At 44.8% G+C, this 19,032-nt stretch overlaps 2 protein-coding genes across 2 annotated transcripts; both read right to left on the reverse strand.

The window, feature by feature from the left end:
• Positions 1-316: 316 nt before the first annotated feature.
• On the reverse strand, positions 317-10,318 carry taf6l (TAF6-like RNA polymerase II, p300/CBP-associated factor (PCAF)-associated factor). Its single transcript, XM_034106216.1, has 12 exons — positions 10,214-10,318; positions 9,393-9,561; positions 8,488-8,574; positions 8,266-8,416; positions 8,124-8,174; positions 7,822-7,916; positions 7,136-7,210; positions 6,484-6,704; positions 3,674-3,806; positions 3,462-3,590; positions 1,748-2,241; positions 317-1,371 (listed from the first exon to the last, which is right to left on the reverse strand). Exons 2-12 carry the CDS (start codon positions 9,537-9,539, stop codon positions 1,020-1,022), a joined length of 1,935 nt encoding a protein of 644 aa, XP_033962107.1. The 5' UTR covers positions 9,540-9,561; positions 10,214-10,318; the 3' UTR covers positions 317-1,019.
• Positions 10,319-11,263: 945 nt separating this feature from the next.
• Positions 11,264-15,889, reverse strand: cth1 (cysteine three histidine 1). The gene is made up of 2 exons (XM_034106368.1): positions 15,721-15,889; positions 11,264-12,553 (listed from the first exon to the last, which is right to left on the reverse strand). Exons 1-2 carry the CDS (start codon positions 15,727-15,729, stop codon positions 11,597-11,599), a joined length of 966 nt encoding a protein of 321 aa, XP_033962259.1. The 5' UTR covers positions 15,730-15,889; the 3' UTR covers positions 11,264-11,596.
• Between the last annotated feature and the right edge of the window lie 3,143 nt (positions 15,890-19,032).

Genomic DNA, 19,032 nt, shown 5'->3' on the forward strand with positions numbered 1-19,032 from the left:
CGACCAGGTTAGCTGCTTAGCATATATTACCATGGAGATCTAGCCTGCTAAAAAGAGAACCAGCTTCGGATGACCGGAAAGCCGGAGTTTTCCCTGAATTTAGCCGGCTAAGCGAAAATCCTGCTTCGCAGTACACCCCCCAGGAGGAGCGGCACTCGTACTGACTCCATGTTGGTCCACGACTCGGGTCTGAGCTCCCGCTCCAGCTCATTCCTCTAGTGGCGCTGCAGAAGGTTCACAAGATGTAGTGCTCAAACATGACGACTAATTCATTAACCAATACAAACAAACAGTTATTTAAACACAGCAACACATCTCTGGATCAGCTTCTCTTCGCTCCATTTTTTTATATCAGTTATTTAAACACATTTTGCACCTTTTCACTTTTGGTTGGAAAATTACAAAAATCACATCAAAAAATGAGAATAACTGTTAGTTACAGTTTCAAATGTCAACTGAAACAGTGACAATATATATTGATCTCGTGTTCCCAATATAATATTATAATATCATTTCCAATCGCTCATTAAGAAATACACCAGTTTGAGGTCACATATAAACAAAGGTGGGGAACTAACAACAGAGCAACGAGGACCACCTGTTAGTGGGACATAAACAATAACGTTTTCATACTTAAATTCGATTTGCACTAATCTGATCTTCCACCTGAATCGGCTTCATATTTGTTGTGTTTGCAATGTTTTATTTAAATGCTGACTCATGTCACATTGGAAAAGTTGTTCTTCATTTTTGGGGTTTTCCGGATTTGCAGTATATCAAAACTTCAATAAACACTCATCATTTACGTGATTAAAGCATGTTTCAAATGATGCACGTTTTTGTCCGTGTCGTGGTGAGAATGTGGGCAGTTTGTGTCAGGTGGGATACGTTGGTGGAGAGACCCTCCAGGCCAAACATTGTTCTCCATCTTGATGAGAAAACAGAATCCTTTCAAAAAAAGAAAGCGATTCCAGGCGTGTTGAAGTCAGTAGTGCTCCAGCTCATCTCTGCCCCCCCCTCTAGAGAGGCAGGTGAAGGGAGTAATGGGAGCCGGCCCCCCGGCGGACAGGTTTGCCCACCCTGCCGATGACGGGCAGTTTGTGGGCGTAGGCACGTGGCGGGACGGCAGGAAGAGGCGGGGGCGGGGCGAAGTTGGTCTGGAAGGGGCGGCGGCCCTGGCAGCGCCGGCCCATCTGCCGCCCGCCAATCAGGAAGGTGAACACCGGCAGTCCTGTGGGAGGGGGGGTGAAGCGAGCTTTGGGGAAAACGTCTCGGGACAGACCGGCTGAACGCTGGCCGGGACGGGACAAGGAGGATCTGGAGCGCTGCACCGAGGAGGAAGAGGAGGAGGAAGAGGAGCGAGCCAGGGACCTGAGGAGAGAGAAGAGAGTTAGCATCATTCAGTCATGAAAGGGACGTGCGAATACTGAAGGTTCTTTCTGTTGTGATTTACTCGTCTTTTATGTCAAGGAAACCGATACATCTTTTTAATAAAAAAGGTCTTTCATCCCTTTATCAGAACAACTTTAAACGAGCACAAATTCAGTTTTACAGATTCATTAAACTACATGTAATAGACTAGAGGAGGGAGAGGACCTCCCTCTGGAGGGGACTCGGGGACCCCAGGAGGGAGAGGACCTCTGGAGGGGACTCGGGGACCCCAGCCTCTGCAGACCATTTACATGCACCGACCTATAGACCACACTACAGGAGAGGGAGACCCAAAACACGTCATTAGTTCTCTCACCTTCCTGGTCCGGTGGCTGCCAGGCTGGGTGGGGGGGGGTCGGTGCGAGGGCTCCCGTCCTGCCTGGGGCTGATGTTGAGGTTGGCCGTCAGCTGGGGCATCTTTCGGGTGGTGTCTGGGTTGGAGGCGGGGCCAGCAGACTCCTTCTTGGTGTCACTGTGCTGAGACAGGGTGCAGGGGGGGCTGCCCCACCCGGGCTCCGTGCTGAACCGGACCGCCAGGCTGTCCCCGAAGAAGGAGTACAGCTCGGAGTACATGGCGGGCAGGGGAACGGGGGTCCACTCCTCCCAGGGGCAGCCGGCCCCCCCCGCCTGCAGGTGGCTGGCGATGCCCAGGGCGGCGTCTGACAGAGGCTCTGGGGGGGGGCTGAGGCCAGGGGAGCTCATCCTGTACCCCATGGCACCCCCCACGGAGACCTGTGGACCCCCAGACCGCCCCTCTGCAGGCTGACTCAGCGACAGAGCCTTCATCTTCAGCAGCCGCTCCACCGCCACCTGCAGGACACACAGGGAACTCTTCAGGGATGGGCATCAGTGTAATGCTACATTGCTATAGACTGTGACATTGAAATATCAATGGTGTGAAAAACATTTCTCTAGGAGTTGTACGAGTACAAAATGTCACATGTACATACAGTACAACTCCCAACGGGGATATAGCGTGTGATGACCCAAGGACCTTTACACTGCCACCATAGGCATTTCTATTTGGGTTCCAAACCATTCATTATTCCTCCCTTTGGTATTATGTGTAAGGTGTCATCATGAAAATGACTAGTCAATTTTAATTTCAATACAAAATGAAGTTGTTTGGATTGTGCCAATGACTCAAAGTGTCAATGACTCAAAGTGCCAATGACTCAAAGTGCCAATGACTCAAAGTGTCAATGACTCAAAGTGTCAATGACTCAATGTGCCAATGACTCAAAGTGCCAATGACTCAATGTGCCAATGACTCAAAGTGCCAATGACTCAAAGTGTCAATGACTCAAAGTGTCAATGACTCAATGTGCCAATGACTCAAAGTGCCAATGACTCAAAGTGTAAATGACTCAAAGTGCCAATGACTCAAAATGTCAATGACTCAAAGTGTCAATGACTCAATGTGCCAATGACTCAAAGTGCCAATTACTCAAAGTGTCAATGACTCAAAGTGTCAATGACTCAAAGTGCCAATGACTCAAAATGCCAATGACTCAAAGTGTCAATGACTCAAAGTGTCAATGACTCAAAGTGTCAATGACTCAAAGTGCCAATGACTCAAAGTGCCAATGACTCAAAATGTCAATGACTCAAAGTGCCAATGACTCAAAGTGCCAATGACTCAAAGTGCTAATGACTCAAAATGTCAATGACTCAAAGTGCCAATGACTCAAAGTGCCAATGACTCAAAGTGCCAATGACTCAAAGTGTCAATGACTCAAAGTGTCAAAATGAAAAATAATGATATCCATAATAACAACAATATCACCCCGCCCGGAGAAGGGTCCATCAATTCACAGGAAGAAAGAGCAAAGAAACTCAAAAAATCATTATTCTTCAAGAATACATTTTAGAATACATTTTTTTTTTAAAAGTCTTAAAAAAAGGAAATGAATAAAAAAAAAAAAAAATGATTGCACAAATACTTAGAGGGCAGGTCAGACTGTGCACACAAGGTGCAAATGAATTGGACGATAAACCAACCAGCCGGGCTGGACCCCCGCGGTACTGACCAGGATGGCTCCGTACACCTTGTGCCCGTCGGCTTTGACCTGTGCGTTGGACACAGAGTAATCGTCCAGCACCGCCTGCAGGTTGGCCCAGTACGCAGGGAGGTGAGGGAACAGCACCCTCTCTACAGCCTGCCAGGAAACACACAGAGTCCATCAGGTAAATGCAGAACAACCAGGTGACTGATGTTCCCAGAGGGCAGCAGGGAGCGTACCTTCCAGCCCAGAGCGTGGAGCCCCACCACGGCCCCGTAGTGGGAGCAGAGGGGCCGCACCGGGTCCGACAGAACCTTCTGCAGGGACAGGAGGATCTGATGGTACAGACCGCTCACCAGGTCACCGTGAGTCCTGAGGGAAACACATTAACAGAGAAAGGACTTTGATTGGCCGTTCAGCAGACTGGCTGACACCACTGTTGGGCGTTACGTATGTAACGCATTACTAATGACATGCGGGTAATATATGACCCGTTACAATGCTCAGTGACGCAGTTACAACACTTTTCAACCCCAAATTAAATGGTGTTTTGTTTTTTAAGAATTTACAAGCATAGCGAGACATTCCGACACCAGAGACAAACTGCGCGGGTAGATTAGTAAACCTGGTGTTTACCCTTCAGGCTCATCAGGATCCCTCCGCTTCACGTCGGGGTCCCTGATCCGCCTGTCGGGTGTTCCTTTCCCCATGAGGCCGCCTCGCTGCACATTACCCCGCTTATTACACGGCCATATGCTGAACACACTACAGAGCCCATTCCGTGTCCTGTCACTTCCTCTCTGCCTTCTTCTGGGGATTTATCTGACGTCCAGCGCTCCGTCTTTTAACCTCCTTTCCTTTCTCTTTCTTGATCCTCCTTAGCAACCTTCATTAGAGTCCTTGACAGTGGTCTGTACTGCTGGATTAACAACGTGTCACATGTTAAGAAGTTACAATCAGAATTGAGTATTCAACCAAGCCGTGTAATACAAGTTGTTAGTTAGCCATTCTTTTGCGGTTATTTTGGTGAAAGTAACTCAAAAGTAACTAAAGTAGTGTAACTCATTACATTTCAGAGACAGTCATATTGTAATGTAACTTATTACTTTCAAAAGACAGTAATAAGTCATATGTACTGTATTACATTTTGGAAGTAACTTGCCCAACACTGGCTGACACGCACTCCGCTCTGAATGTGGCCACAGGTTGGCAACAGGTTCGCCCGTACAACTTTAGAGAGTACAAATGTCATTATTTGTCTGTGCAGCTTGCTCATCTGTGCAGCATGCTCATCTGTGCAGCTTGCTCATCTGTGCAGCATGCTCATCTGTGCAGCTTGCTCATCTGTGCAGCTTGCTCATCTGTGCAGCATGCTCATCTGTGCAGCTTGCTCGTCTGTGCAGCTTGCTCGTCTGTGCAGCATGCTCGTCTGTGCAGCTTGCTCGTCTGTGCAGCATGCTCATCTGTGCAGCTTGCTCATCTGTGCAGCTTGCTCATCTGTGCAGCATGCTCATCTGTGCAGCTTGCTCATCTGTGCAGCATGCTCATCTGTGCAGCATGCTCATCTGTGCAGCATGCTCATCTGTGCAGCTTGCTCATCTGTGCAGCTTGCTCATCTGTGCAGGTGGCCCGCAAGAAGTGCAGCTATTCAATTAGAAATGATTCCATGAGGTGCTGAATCATTTGTGGTAACTTGCAAGGAGCTGAATAACACGTGTTATGTATACATGGGATAACGACAACAACTCTATTTGGGTTCTTGAACAGAAACAAATACATGAAGACATAAAACTAAAATGGCATGTTAACCTCTCTCTATTTCTCTCTCTCTCTGTTAAGAAACACACAACAAGCAGGCTAAGAAACCACTCTCCATGTCCTGAAATCCTCAAATATAAGTACAAGGAATACAATAAACGAGTAGAACAGTCAACTTAGACACCAGACTCAAATGGGTCCTATGAACAGTCTCTCAAAGTTTTATATTTATTCTCTCTCTCTCTCTCTCTCTCTCTCTCTCTCTCTCTCTCTCTCTCTCTCTCTCTCTCTCTCTCTCTCTCTCTCTCTCTCTCTCTCTCTCTCTCTCTCTCTCTCTCTCTCTCTCTCTCTCTCTCTCTCTCTCTCTCTCTCTCTCTCTCTCTCTCTCTCTCTCTCTCTCTCTCTCTCTCTCTCTCTCTCTCTCTCTCTCTCTCTCTCTCTCAATATTAATTGAAATGCTTTTATGGATTTAGAAAATGATTTTATTGATTTAAAAAATAGTTTCATGTATTGATTTAAATTGACATGCATCCGCTAAGAAAAGTAGTCCGTTGTTACTGTTTGAACTAATGTAGCAAAGGCAGGAACTGCTTCGATAGTGTTTTTGAGGAGCTTTTTGATTACAGATTTGAAAACATCGTTGCTTGCACAATGTGCCTAGCAGCTGATCTCAGAGCACGCTCCCCTCTCCTGCAGGGGGGCGAAAGAGCCGGCTCTTCTTGGTGAGCCGAGCCAAATGATCCGGCTCACCAAGAAGAGCCGGAATTCCCATCACTACCCGGCACTTGACTGATGTTATATCGCGTTTGTCTATTTTAGACAGTCGCCCGCGGTCGACGTACTGGGCACCTCTGCTGTAGAGTATGCGATCTGTAATACTCATGATCATGGAGTTGTGTGTACTAACCCCTGAATTCATATGCATGTTATTTATGTGCTCTTTTCAACCTAAGTAAACAATGAATACACAGCACTTTATTTCACTGTGCAGTATTGCATTTGAGGCGATTGTTGATCCTATTCTATTTACACGTATATAGACTCCTGCGTGGTCACTTACAACATTCTCCACATTATTTGGCTATTTGTATTTATCTTTTATTTTCACATCTATTGTTTATTTCATCTGCATTACTTGCACGCTGGTATGCTAAATGCTAAGTCTAATTATTTTATTTCTTATATTTATGTTGCTTTGTTTGAGGACCCTGGGACTTCAGGTGTGCCATATCTCCCCTGAAGCCACATGAAGCCCTCTGAGTGTTGACCAGCAGCCTGGTGGACCCCTCACCAGAAGATGTGGCTGAGCAGCAGCGCGGCGTAGTCCCGGAGGGTCCAGTGGTCGTTGAGCGGGTTGATGGAGGCGGCGAGGGGCTCCAGGATGCAGTACATGACGCTGGACACCAGGCTGCGCACGTACGAGCCCAGGTACAGGTTGGGGTTCTGGACCAGGCTCTTCACCATGTGGAGGAGCCGGTTCAGCTGCTCCAGGTCGTGGCTCACCGACTTCACCTGGACACACACACACACACACACACACACACACACACACACACACACACACACACACACACACACACACACACACACACACACACACACACACACACACACACCACACACACACACACACACACACACACACACACCACACACACACACACACACACACACACACACACACACACACACACACACACACACACACACACACACACACACACACACACACACACACACACACACACACACACACACACACACACACACACACACACACACACACACACACACACACACACACACACACACACACACACACACACACACACACACACACACACACACACACACACACACACACACACACACACACACACACACACACACAGTCAGCAACCGGATAACAGTGCGATACCTACGAGGTGATGGGATGGACCTACCCCACTGATGACGTAAACGAAGTATGGCAGGAGGGCGGCGATCTTGGAGTTGGACTGGAGGTCCAGCAGAGCCACCTGAAGCAGGAGAGATGTTTAGCTGGACCAGGGGCCTCAAACTCAGTTTAGTTCAGGGGCCACATACAGCCATGTTTGATCTCAAGTGGGCCGGCATAATAACCTATAAATAACAACAACTCCTTTCCTTTGTTTTAGTGTAAAAAGTACATTGTAAAAATGTTCACATTTAATGAACTATATTTTTAAGTGCAATTCTACAATTATCTGCCTCAGTTGATCATTTACACATGTGCATTACAACTCACAGATACAGGGTCTCACAGAGACATGTAGTCACCGGCACCTGGAACTGATCAATATAGTCATTTACTTTATGGTCAAAAGTGAAGATCTAGAAATTATTTGACATTCATTTCCACCTGTGTAGTAATCCTGACGCACAAGCACCCAGACTACAGGGGGCACTGTTAAGGACGAAGGTTCAGTATCCCCTGCCTATGACAGAATATAATAACATTGTGAAAATTGCAGTTAATGTCTTCTTTCTAATTTCCACATTTGGAAAGTCTCAATGCGGCCGGATCGGACCCTCTGGAGGCCTGGTTCTGGCCCACGATCGTTTGACCCCCCTGAGCTCAACCCTACATCAGTGTTCAGCAGAGCTTTACCTTCATGAGGTGGGGGTCCTCGCCCAGGATGGCCCGTGTGATCTGCTGGTAGTACTTCAACAGGTCCTCTGATAGAGTCTGCACCGCTGAGGGAACTGGGACAATTCAACAGTGAGCAATATCCCATATCATCCAATCCGGAGTTGCAGTTGTTTTACGTGATCGGGCACAAGAGTGCAACTTTCAGATTGAAACCTGGTATTACTAGAAAACAAGTGACCAACAGTCATTCGAGTGTTGAGAGGAGAGGCAACATCCCCTAGCGTGTGGAGCATGTTAATACGACAGGGTCTCAGTCTCACCTGCCCCCTGAGGCTCCAGGTTTCCTTTCCCATCCAGGTAGGACACGTTTACTGCCAGGAGAAGAGAGCAGGAGAAGTGACCGGGAGCACATTCCTCCAGACCACACATGTTCAGCATCAAAGCAGCATCTGTGGGTCTTACCTCGCACCAGGGTCTCCGCACAGCCTTTGGGAATGTTGGTGGCCAGAGCCAGCTCCACCAGGTTGATGTCCCGGTCCTCGATGAAGAAAAGCTCTCCTTCTTTAGCTGAGCGGAAAGGAAGAGCATCCTGGGCGCCGTAGCCACATACAGCCTGATGAGCACACAGAGACTCGTGTAAAACGGACCCTGGAGACATTACTGGAGACAGAACAGCATCCTCACCTCCACGTTGCTCCAGCGCAGAGCTCTGTTGAAGTCCTCCACCGTCAGCTTCCTCCTCTTGGCATGTCTCATAAACTGAGAGCTGCTCTGTGTGGCCCACAAAACCATCCACTGCATTAGACAATGATGTGATACATACTGTATTTGTCGATATGTGTGTGTATATTTCCTTCCACGTACGTGATAAGCCACCCAACATCCACCTCCAGAGTATGAAACAAGAATAGCCTTTTAAGCCTAAATGTGATGATTGCTTCTGACTCAAAAGACTAATTTTGAGTCAAGCAGTGGTGTAAAGTAACTAAATAGATTTACTCAAGTACTGTACTTTTTTTGCTATGTTGTACTCCACTCCAGTTCAGAGGTACATGGTGTACTTTGACTCCACTACATCATGTATTGAATACCTTTAGTTACTTCACAGATGTGGATGGTAAATCTAACCAAGTGTTGAATCAGACTCTAGTTCCACCTGGAGTAAATCCACCAGCTACCCTGCAGTCTACAAAGCCATTCAGACTAGCTGCAACTTCACCAGCTTTGAGAACACTTTCATGATCAATCATTATAAAACATATCATATATATTATTCTGAAATGGACCAATCTGCACAACGACTACTTTTACTGTCACTACTTTCACCATATTTTAATGTCAATACTTGTTTTACTTTTACTTGAGTAACATTTGAATGCAGGACTTTTACTTGTAAGTACACAAATATTCCTACATTCTGGTACTTCTACTTTTACTCAAGTCATCTAAGTACTTCTCCCACATATTTGTTCATATGTGTCAATACTTCATAAACAGCTGATGATGCTGGTTACAATAATAGCGTGTAAAGACGTATCACGTGTTTGCACTGCTGCAGTGATCTGTCCATGCGCCCGGGCTGCACCGACCTGAGTCGCCTCCCTCAGCCGGTAACACACATCCTCCGCCAGCAGTGTGGCCACATCGTCGCCGAGCTCCACGCCTGAACTCTCGGCCATGAGTTTGACGGAGTCCCGGGAAACCTCGGCAAAGCGTCGCTCCTCCCGGTCCGCCATGCTGACGGCGACCACTCAGAAACTGAAAGGAAACAGCACCTACGTTAAGGTTAAGACTCTTAAGAGCTAGCTTTGGCCGTTTATAAGCCCTCTACATCTCCACGAACAAAAAGCGGAGAGCGACAGGTCTTTTTGGAACCTCCGGGCCTCCGTACAAAACACTTCTACAACTAGTGTTACAAAGTGTAGATTTAGATTATGAACATTGAGTCGTTATTGGTGAATAAGCTATGTCCCGAATTTACTAAAGCACATAACAGAATTGTTGCAGGTATTTACCCTTCATGTACCAATGATATTAGTTCAAACATTGAAAATCACCAAATGTTTTAATGGGCACACAAGTGTCGGGGTCTCTTCACATCATGCTCACAACGTGAAATCAGGGTTCCATCTATCAGCTGGAACAAACTATTTTATGTGACTATTGTGAACATTAGTCAAAGTTAAGACACCGATACAACCACACTAGTCCGGTGTGTACATGTCTAACTGCATCATTTGGGTTATATCAGAGTAAAATACAGTGAGGCAACAATCACGTTACTAGCCGGAGCCATAACAGTACCGGCTGTAGCTAGCTACAATCATTCGAGATGCTAATAACTAAAGTTAGCTGTCTACGGATGAAGAAAACTCCATGGAAAATCGTTGGTATTTTAACAATACTTTACCTTCTTATCTAGAACGGCTGAGTATCTTAAGAGGGAACGTTTTACATCAGACTGTAAACATTAGCCACTCCATTAACAGTGTAAAGTTAGAAAGCAAAACATATGTACATCCGTCAGACCCTTCAAAATAAGACAAGCCTGGGGAGCCCATTCCGTCGCTTTCTGAATAGTGTGACGCATAGGGATCACATCTACTACGGACGAGGGTGTACAGAGTCAACGTTGAGGTAATGCATTTCAAACGTTTTCTTGAATTAACTGAATATATTTGACCTAAGTGCAACATCCGGTTTAATATAGGTAACTTGACTCTGCTTGGGTGCATGTTGACATCTTCCGTATACTAGTGACGCGCTTGGAGTTAAAGGCTTGTGATTGGTGAATTGAAAAGCACTGGGCTGCAGATTGGTTAATTGAAAAGCAGTTAGACAGGCAGCTGGTCCTGTTGAATTGAGGGCTCACATGGGTCAAATGAGAACACGACTATATATATATATATATATATATATATAAAGCGCCAGTAAGACTCGCATTTTAACTGTATGAATCTGGCATCTGATGTTAAAAGCTGGGCTTCTGTCTTGCTGTTCTGGTCCCAGGCCTTCCTCTTGATGTTGGAACCTGAATCCAGGGATGTACAGTGTGTGATGAAAGGCAGGAGCAACCATGCAATTTGTTTGTCCACAAGAATCCTAAGAGTAAAATTGTGCTCAGACTTGCATGCCTACATTTCAGGTGCAAAATAACCCCCACTTGTGACAACCATGCTATGAGCATATTTATTTTAACATGTAAAACAGCTTGACCATTTTTTTATTTATTAAATTTCCTATACACCTAGGGATGTGCAGGTCATTGTCAGTCAAACTGGAAGGGCTAAATAGGAACATTACTGTCTGAAATATTAGAAGTAGCAGTAAGATTTCCTGTTATTCTACTGATGTATGACTACTCCGTTCTCATACAAAAAAAATACAGCTGCATTCAGGTACATTTGCATGTGAAAAGGTTTACAATCTGGAAACCATAGAGAAAACCACAACATGAAGGTTAGATTAAAATTAGTTTATTCATGATTCTGAGCTCAGACATCTCATTTACTCAGTTCATTAATAAAGTATTTACAATAGTTTTAAAAAATATACATTCATAGCATCAACTTTAGATTTTCCACAGACCACTTGACCTGCAATTGAAAAGTTATTGTCCCATCTAAACTGCTGACACACAAGCTCTCAAGTCAAACAACCTTAATTAAAAAAATATAATACATTCCCTATGGAACGGGGAGGATTTAAAAAAAATAAAAAATGTTTCCATAAGGTTTTAATGGAGCTGTGTTGGTCAGTGCTGATGCTGGATTCTAACTACGACCACTTCCTGTCAGAGCGCCCTGTTTCCCCAGATCTCCTGCACCTTGCTGCTCTCCAGCTGCTGCAGGTGGAGGGCCAGCGGCAGCAGCAGGTCGCTCAGGTGCTGGCTGGAGAAGGTGAAGGCGTTGTGGGCTGTGACCTCTGCAGTGGGGGTGTTGACAGAGGAGGCTGATGGTGGAGAGGAGGAGGTGGAAGGAATGGATGAGTAAGAGGGGAAGAAGGAGGTGGGGGAGTCTAAACCAGGGGACAGCTGGGGGAAGAAGGTCTGCTCGGGGGTCTTGATCTTGTTGGGGAGGCCGTGCTGGAAGCGGCAGCGCGTTCCGTACAGGCAGAACCCGAAGGAGCTGAAGGTGCGGCACAGAGCTCCCCGAGGCTTCCACTCCTTGGCCTGGGAGTAGAGCTGGGGGCTGGAGACAGATGGCGTTGGAGGTGGAGTCTTCTCCACGACGTCAGGAGACTCCAGACCACTGCCGACATCTCCGCTCTCTACATGCAAGAAGTTACAGCGGGTTCCAAAGGGACAGACACCAAAGGAGCGGAAGGTGCGGCAGGTGACGTTCCTGCGGTGGCGCAGGGAGGGCCGCTGCTCGGTGGAGCTGTGGACGAACAGGCAGCGGTTGCCGTAGTAACAGTGGCTGGTGGTGTGGAAGCTGCGGCACAACTCAGTCTTGTACTTTGGGTGGCGGAAGGGCACGTGGAGCTCGTGGAGGCCGTGGGCGAACTGGCAGCGCTCGGCGTACTTGCAGAAGCCGTTGGACGAGTAGCTGGTGCAGAGCTCCGTCTTGTAGCGGGTGGAGCACACCCAGGGGATGAGGGGCGGGGAGGAGGAGTCCACCAGGGGGAGCAGGGCCTTAGCCAGGGAGAGGCCTTCTACACCAGAGTCTCCATCAGAATCCTCACTGGACAGCAGGTTGTCCACCATCTCCTCGTCTTGGTAGGTAGGCAGGAACAGGGCGTCACTACTGGTCTGCAAGAAAGATAAAGAGCGGAGAGTGGGTTAGCATGGTAAACAAAATACCTGCTCTGTCTACGTACAGGAATCTGTTCCCATGGCTTCTTAAACGTCATGTAGTTGGAGAGACAGTTTGCTAGTGTAGACCATATGGTCCAAGTTCAGGAAAAACCTCAATCGGCTGCTCTTTTAAACAACAACATTTCAGAACGGGAAATTAGCTCACAATTGAAAACAAAATGGTGCCCATGGCCTGTACATGGTTTGAGCCAACAATATCACAATGCAATGGGTAAGATGACCCAGAGGCCCAACATCCAATACTCTATAAAGCAACCAATTAAGGCTGTTAGGCAGGGGTGAAGAAAACAAATATGTTTGATACATCTCTGGTGTTACGTCTGGGCTTGCCTTTGAAGCTCGCCAAATTAGAGTTTCTCTTCATTTCTGTTTTATGTGTTGCTGGCATTTTATAGCCATATTTTAATATATTAGTAGAGTACTTGCTTTTAAAATCAAAACTCTCTATGGTGTGAAGATTACAGCTCCTCAATGTTTAACCAGCCCAGCAGAATGGAAAAACACAATATACTGTCAGCTGTTACCTTACATCTACTTTCATTGAGGCCAGTGGCGTAGCCAGGGATTATTGTGTGGGTGGGCCTGGAGAAATGTAGGTGGGCCAGGGGGAGACCTATTAAGCGTGGGGTCTGAGCTGAAACTTCATTAATGATTTTTAATGCACCAATAGAACATAAGCATACATTAGCAGTGAAAACAAACATAGGCACGGCGGCCTCAGAATGTGTGTAGAACTGACATCCACATAGGGATGGGTATCGTTAAGGCTTTAACGGTACTACTACTTTTATCGATAGCGCCTATGCTTATGCTCCAGGTTCAGTACCAACCACATCATAAAGTACGCGGACGATACAGCAGTGGTGGGACTCATCAGGGACAACAACGAACAGGCCTACAGGGAGGAGGTGAAACATCTGACAGACTGGTGTAACAACAACATGATCCTGAATGTCGATAAAACTAAAAGGGATCATTGTCGACTTCAGGAACAAAAAGCACCGTCACCCACCACTCCACATCAACAGTGAAGACTACAGCCAGCACCAAGTTCCTGGGGGTGCACATCACAAGCAGTCTGACCTGGTCCACTCACACTACATCACTATTTAAGAAGGCACAGCAGCGCCGACACTTCCTGCACAGCTCCCCCCTCCCATCCTCACCACGTTCTACAGAGGAACCATAGAGAGCATGCTTGCTGACCATCTCCATCTGGTCGAGAGACTGCAACGCCAAAGACTGGAAGTCTCTGCAGAGAGTGGTCAGGACAGCAGAGAAGATCATCGGAGTTTCTCTCCCTCCCATCAGAGACACCGCTCAGAAACGCTGCCTGACAAAAGCCCAGAACATTTTAAAGACCCCACTCGTCCTCACCATGCTCTGTTCTCCCTGCTGCCCTCCGGCAAGAGGCTCCGCAGCATTAAGAGCAGAACAGCCAGATTCTGCAATGGCTTTTTTCCCCAAGCCATCAGACTGCTGAACAGCAACATAAAGATTACGCTGTGTAAAGAGCACATATTTGTTATATAGTAGGTCTATTTTATTTATATGTATATAGTAAGTCTTTATATTTTAAACGCACACGTTATCTTTAATTGTATCAGCACCAAGTCACTATTATTTATACAATTTGAGCAAGTTGTTATATTGTCCTGTTCCTGTAAGCCAGTACAACGACATTTCGTTTTAATAGTACACACTGTCTTGTTGAAATGACAATAAAGTACGTCTGTCTTATCGATCCGGTCCTTTAACATTACTTTTATCGGTTCTTTTGGAGAACAAAATAAGATAAAACTAACTAAACAAATTGTGAACAAAACTAACATTGCTTTTTATTTCAATTAAATACATAATATTTCACATCAAAAGAAACAACAATGTTTTAACAAATCGTATTAAATAATGTGATGACAGAACTGTAAACAGAATAGCTGAAACTTTAACAAAATAATTACCTCTAATCATTAACCCATGTTTGTATAATGTAGTTAGCTCCGTGTGTTGCTGCTAGCATACATAACACCTGACGTGGAAACGTTCCTCTGGACGGGGCTACAGAGCTGCTAAAAAGACAGTGGAACCCGGTGCATTCCTCCGTCTGAATGTGGAGCACTTTTGCTAAATGTTTAGACAAATTGACAATTGTTACCGCCCTTACATGCTAAACTCTTATTCCACTTTTGGTAACGAGCATTCTCCACATCGACACGGCTATAGTTTAACCACACCTCGGAGCGCGTTCTCTCCGCCATCTCCTCCGTGTGTGTGTGTTGCTGCATGTAGCAGCTGCGTGTGTGTAAACTGCCCCGCCCCCTCGCACACAGACGGGGGAGAGAGATCTTGCATTTTAGAAACGGAGTTGGCGACACTTAAACTGCAATGTAATGTTTGTGTAGCAATAATACATACGACATATATCGGGGGCCACAGGTTGTTTATCCTTGACAGTCGCACAGTGGGCACACAGAGTGTTTTCATATTCAGCAAATGTGTACACGCTAAACTGCAGACCCCAAGAAGAAATAATACTTTCATTCACTCACGGCAAAAGTTACTTTACTTACTATAAAAACTCACGGTAAAATGCACTCCCTATTCCATTGTCATGAAGGTGGAATCTAATTATATCCAGAATAAGTTTGATTGGATCCAGGCTAGAAACATGTTTATTTCTGCTGTAAAGTTGGGCATTTTAACATGGTTGTCTATGGGAATTACTCCTTTTTGCATCCATCCCCTGTCGGCCACTAGATGAACTGCAGTTTGTGGGACTTCCTTCTGGGCTTCCCGGCTCTGCGCTCTGAAGCGCTGATTGGCTGTGGGTGGGCCAGACGTGCATGTGGGTGGGCCAGACGTGCATGAGGCTGCATTGCATGAATATGGTTATTACATCAATTTATATAAAAAACCATAAACATTCAAATCACAAATAAATATGTTTTCCATTTGTACCTCTATACTTTTGCTGTAACAATGTAAATGTCCTCTCTGTGGGACTAATAAAGGTATTTTGATTCAAAATGTTACTCAAGTCTACCAACCTAAGCCAATTAAGTCAAAAGTTTAGACAGCATTGCAATAGTAGCTGGACTTACCTCAAACATGGCTGCAGACGGATGGAGTTGCTCGGAGGATTTGGGAGGTAAACGGCGGCAGAACAGAGCCTCAAAACCGGACTGAGAAACAGAAAGCCTGGGTGTTGTTAGCGGAATGGCACTGGACCTAACACTGCTGGGTTGTTATGGAGTCACAAGCAACGAATGAGTGTTCTCCGTGCGTCTTTTAAACCGGCCTCAGCTCCCGCCTTCCACATCAAATAAGCATCAGGTGTGCTCGAGCTGTACGTCACGAGCCGAGCGACCAATCACGTCCGGGCGCGGGACACGAGCTGATGACCCAGTGATAACGGTAGGTATTTTTACATTAGGGTGAATACATTCAATCAATGTGTATGCATTTATGGGAAAACATGTGATTTATGACATTGGTCGTCGGTTAATACTTCGTATGTTACTGTTCTATGCACGTACTTTCATTTGACTGATTTTCAAAAGTGTGTTACAGAGAAATAGCTAATTAGTTTATCACAGGACTCAATCAACATCCTCCACTGTTGAAGGTGAATGCCTCACATTAATTTAGGTTTGTCGAAATTAACACCTCATGCGGTCGGAAGCAGATCAAACAAAGCTTCTAATTAAAAGCCGTCTGGTATAACACAGCTGAGTACAGACTAATATTTCCTTTAGCTATTTGTTTAAGCTTTTCTTTATCAGACCCAAAGCAGAAACCCTTTTATATTATAGAAGAAAATCAGTGGAAGGGTGAAATACATCTCTATATCCAATGAACAGTGGTGTAAAGTTACTAAGTACATGTACTCAAGTGTACAATATTCACATAGGCCTACCTGCACTTACTGGAGCAATTGTATGTTATTCTACATATACTTGTACTCCACTACATTTTGGAATCAAATAGTGTACTTTTTACACAAGTACATGAATTTAACACTCAGGGCCGGCCCTAGACATGTTGGTGCCCTAGGCGAGATTATAATTTGGTGCCCGCCCCCCCCCCCCAAGCAATACTCAATAGAATATATAAAGAATAAATGAAAAATCTCTACAAAAAACCAATACACTACAAAAACGGAAACGTATTGACATGTTGGTTATGTACATAAAGGTTTCAAATGTATTCATTATTGTATGAACATGTTTTAATTGGGGGGTGGACGTCACATCCACTAGGGGGGTCCGGGGGTCTGCCCCCCGGAAAGATTTGTTTTAACATTTTAAAGTAAAATGCTTCAATCTGGTGCACTTGGAGCAGAATTACTAGACTAGATCTATGGGGTACAACTCTAAAACACCCATATGAAAAAGATCAGTTTACATTTTAATAATCAAATAAGTATGTGAACATAAAAGTAGTGTAAAGACTCCGAGTACTTCTTCCACCACTGATGAAGTTGTTGGGGCTTGTTTCTTCGACAAGAAAACTATAGGGAGACTCAAATTGAACCAGAATGTTGAACTATAGAGCTGTGAAAAGGTGATGGTGGTAAAATTAAAATATTTATAAAATCAATTGTGTAATGTACAAATTACTAATAATTCTCCCAGCTGTTTTAGCTCATTGTTTTGGTTTTCTGCACAGTCCTTTTTGGAGGACATTTGAGGGTTAACATTTTTACCAAGGGTCAAAATTAAAATGATTATAGTAATTGTATGTATGGAAACAGTTGATGGTTGTGTATGTTATCTTATCTCTTAAGAATCTCTACCAAAATACAGTCCCTTATGTTGCAATAATGCTACTTTTTAATACCTCCCATTGAGAATTGTTTTCCTCTTACACAACAATCCTTAAATGAATTATTCTTTTAATTTGACCTAAAAATAAAGCAGCATTAGATAAGCAATAAGCAAAGTAAGCTAAATCAAGCTGATTTCCATGAAGGAGTATTTATTAAGACAAAGAAACAGATTAGCATTTGCTATGAACTCTCTAATGGATGTTCAGTAACCTTTTGTAGCGACCCGTGAACACAGTGGAGAAAGAGCCTGACCACGAAGAAAAACAAATTCTTTATTTCTTTTCTTATCAAGATACATTAAAGGATACAGAGACATCGGAATAAAAAACACTTGAGAAAAGGTTTCAGTTGTAGCATGTTTGTCTCTCCATCATACAAAAATCAGCACCCTGTCCCTTTTGAATGTCGCCCCCGGTTCAAATGGCCACCCCCCACCCCCAACCACCCTATGAAGGAGAGCAATGTTTCACATGTACAGTAGCCTATTAGAGCCATCTCCACAACAATGGAGCAGAATTACACACTTCAGATGTAAAAAAAGTTTAAAATATGCCAGTTTTCCACTTGTCTTTACACAGATTAGTATTTGCTACAAACTCAACACTTCAAATTTATTTTCTTTTTTTGAGAAATATTACAAAGCCCACATTGGGACCAAACTTGCGTATAAAACCAGTGGAAGCCCTCACTGCTGTGGGGATTCACAGGAATTATAATCACCCAATTAACAACTTGCTTTCACTACTCACTCTTTCATAACGGTACAAACAAGGGGAAGAAAATAAACAAAGGAAAGGAAAGCACGTCGAGACAGCTGAAGATTTCTTTCGCATTGTTATCATACCCAATCACAATCAAAAACACCGTTCTGCATCAAAACATTTACAGAAGAGGATAAAAGGCCTATGAACAAAAAGTTCCGGATGAATTCATATTGGAGAAAAGTTTAACTTTGATCTCTTTTTTTTCAGAACTTCACTTTTGGCCCCAATTGTCTTCCGTACATTTACATATCGCTGCTTTTTTCTTTTCCTTTTCTAAAAACAGACTTTCATCAACTGACCAGTAACATAATCGCGTCAGTTTCCTTCAAACCAACCAAACAGTACATTGTCAGAAATGCTGTGGCTTTAATTGACCATGACCCCACGATTAAAAGTGTCAAACAGTCGTCTTTTTTCTGTTCTCTTTTTGCACATTATGGCTTCATTTTGGACCTTTGCAGACTCAAACATAGTACCTCAAAGCCACATGTGTCGTCTCATCATGGAAAGTCACACAGTAACTCCAAATCCATGCTGACCACAATCCTTAGATTTCCCCCCAACACTATGATCCCCCCTTTAAGCAATGCCCCCCCCCCCTCCCCCCTCCTTTGATTCCAGTCAGCCTGTTCTAATGTATTAGATGAGGGCAAGAGAACAGGAGCCAGTGAACTGCTCCCTTCAAACCAGCTAAAAGCTATAAAAGCATGACGGGAGAATAAAGACAACATTTTGCTCATTTGAAAAATTACAATTTTTTTTTGTAATGGCTTCTGTGATGCCTGGAGACGGCACGGAGGGTTTAGTAAAAGCAAAACTAT

The sequence above is a fragment of the Pseudochaenichthys georgianus genome, chromosome 18 (genome assembly GCF_902827115.2).
Source record: "Pseudochaenichthys georgianus chromosome 18, fPseGeo1.2, whole genome shotgun sequence".
Classification (NCBI taxonomy): Eukaryota; Metazoa; Chordata; class Actinopteri; order Perciformes; family Channichthyidae; genus Pseudochaenichthys; species Pseudochaenichthys georgianus.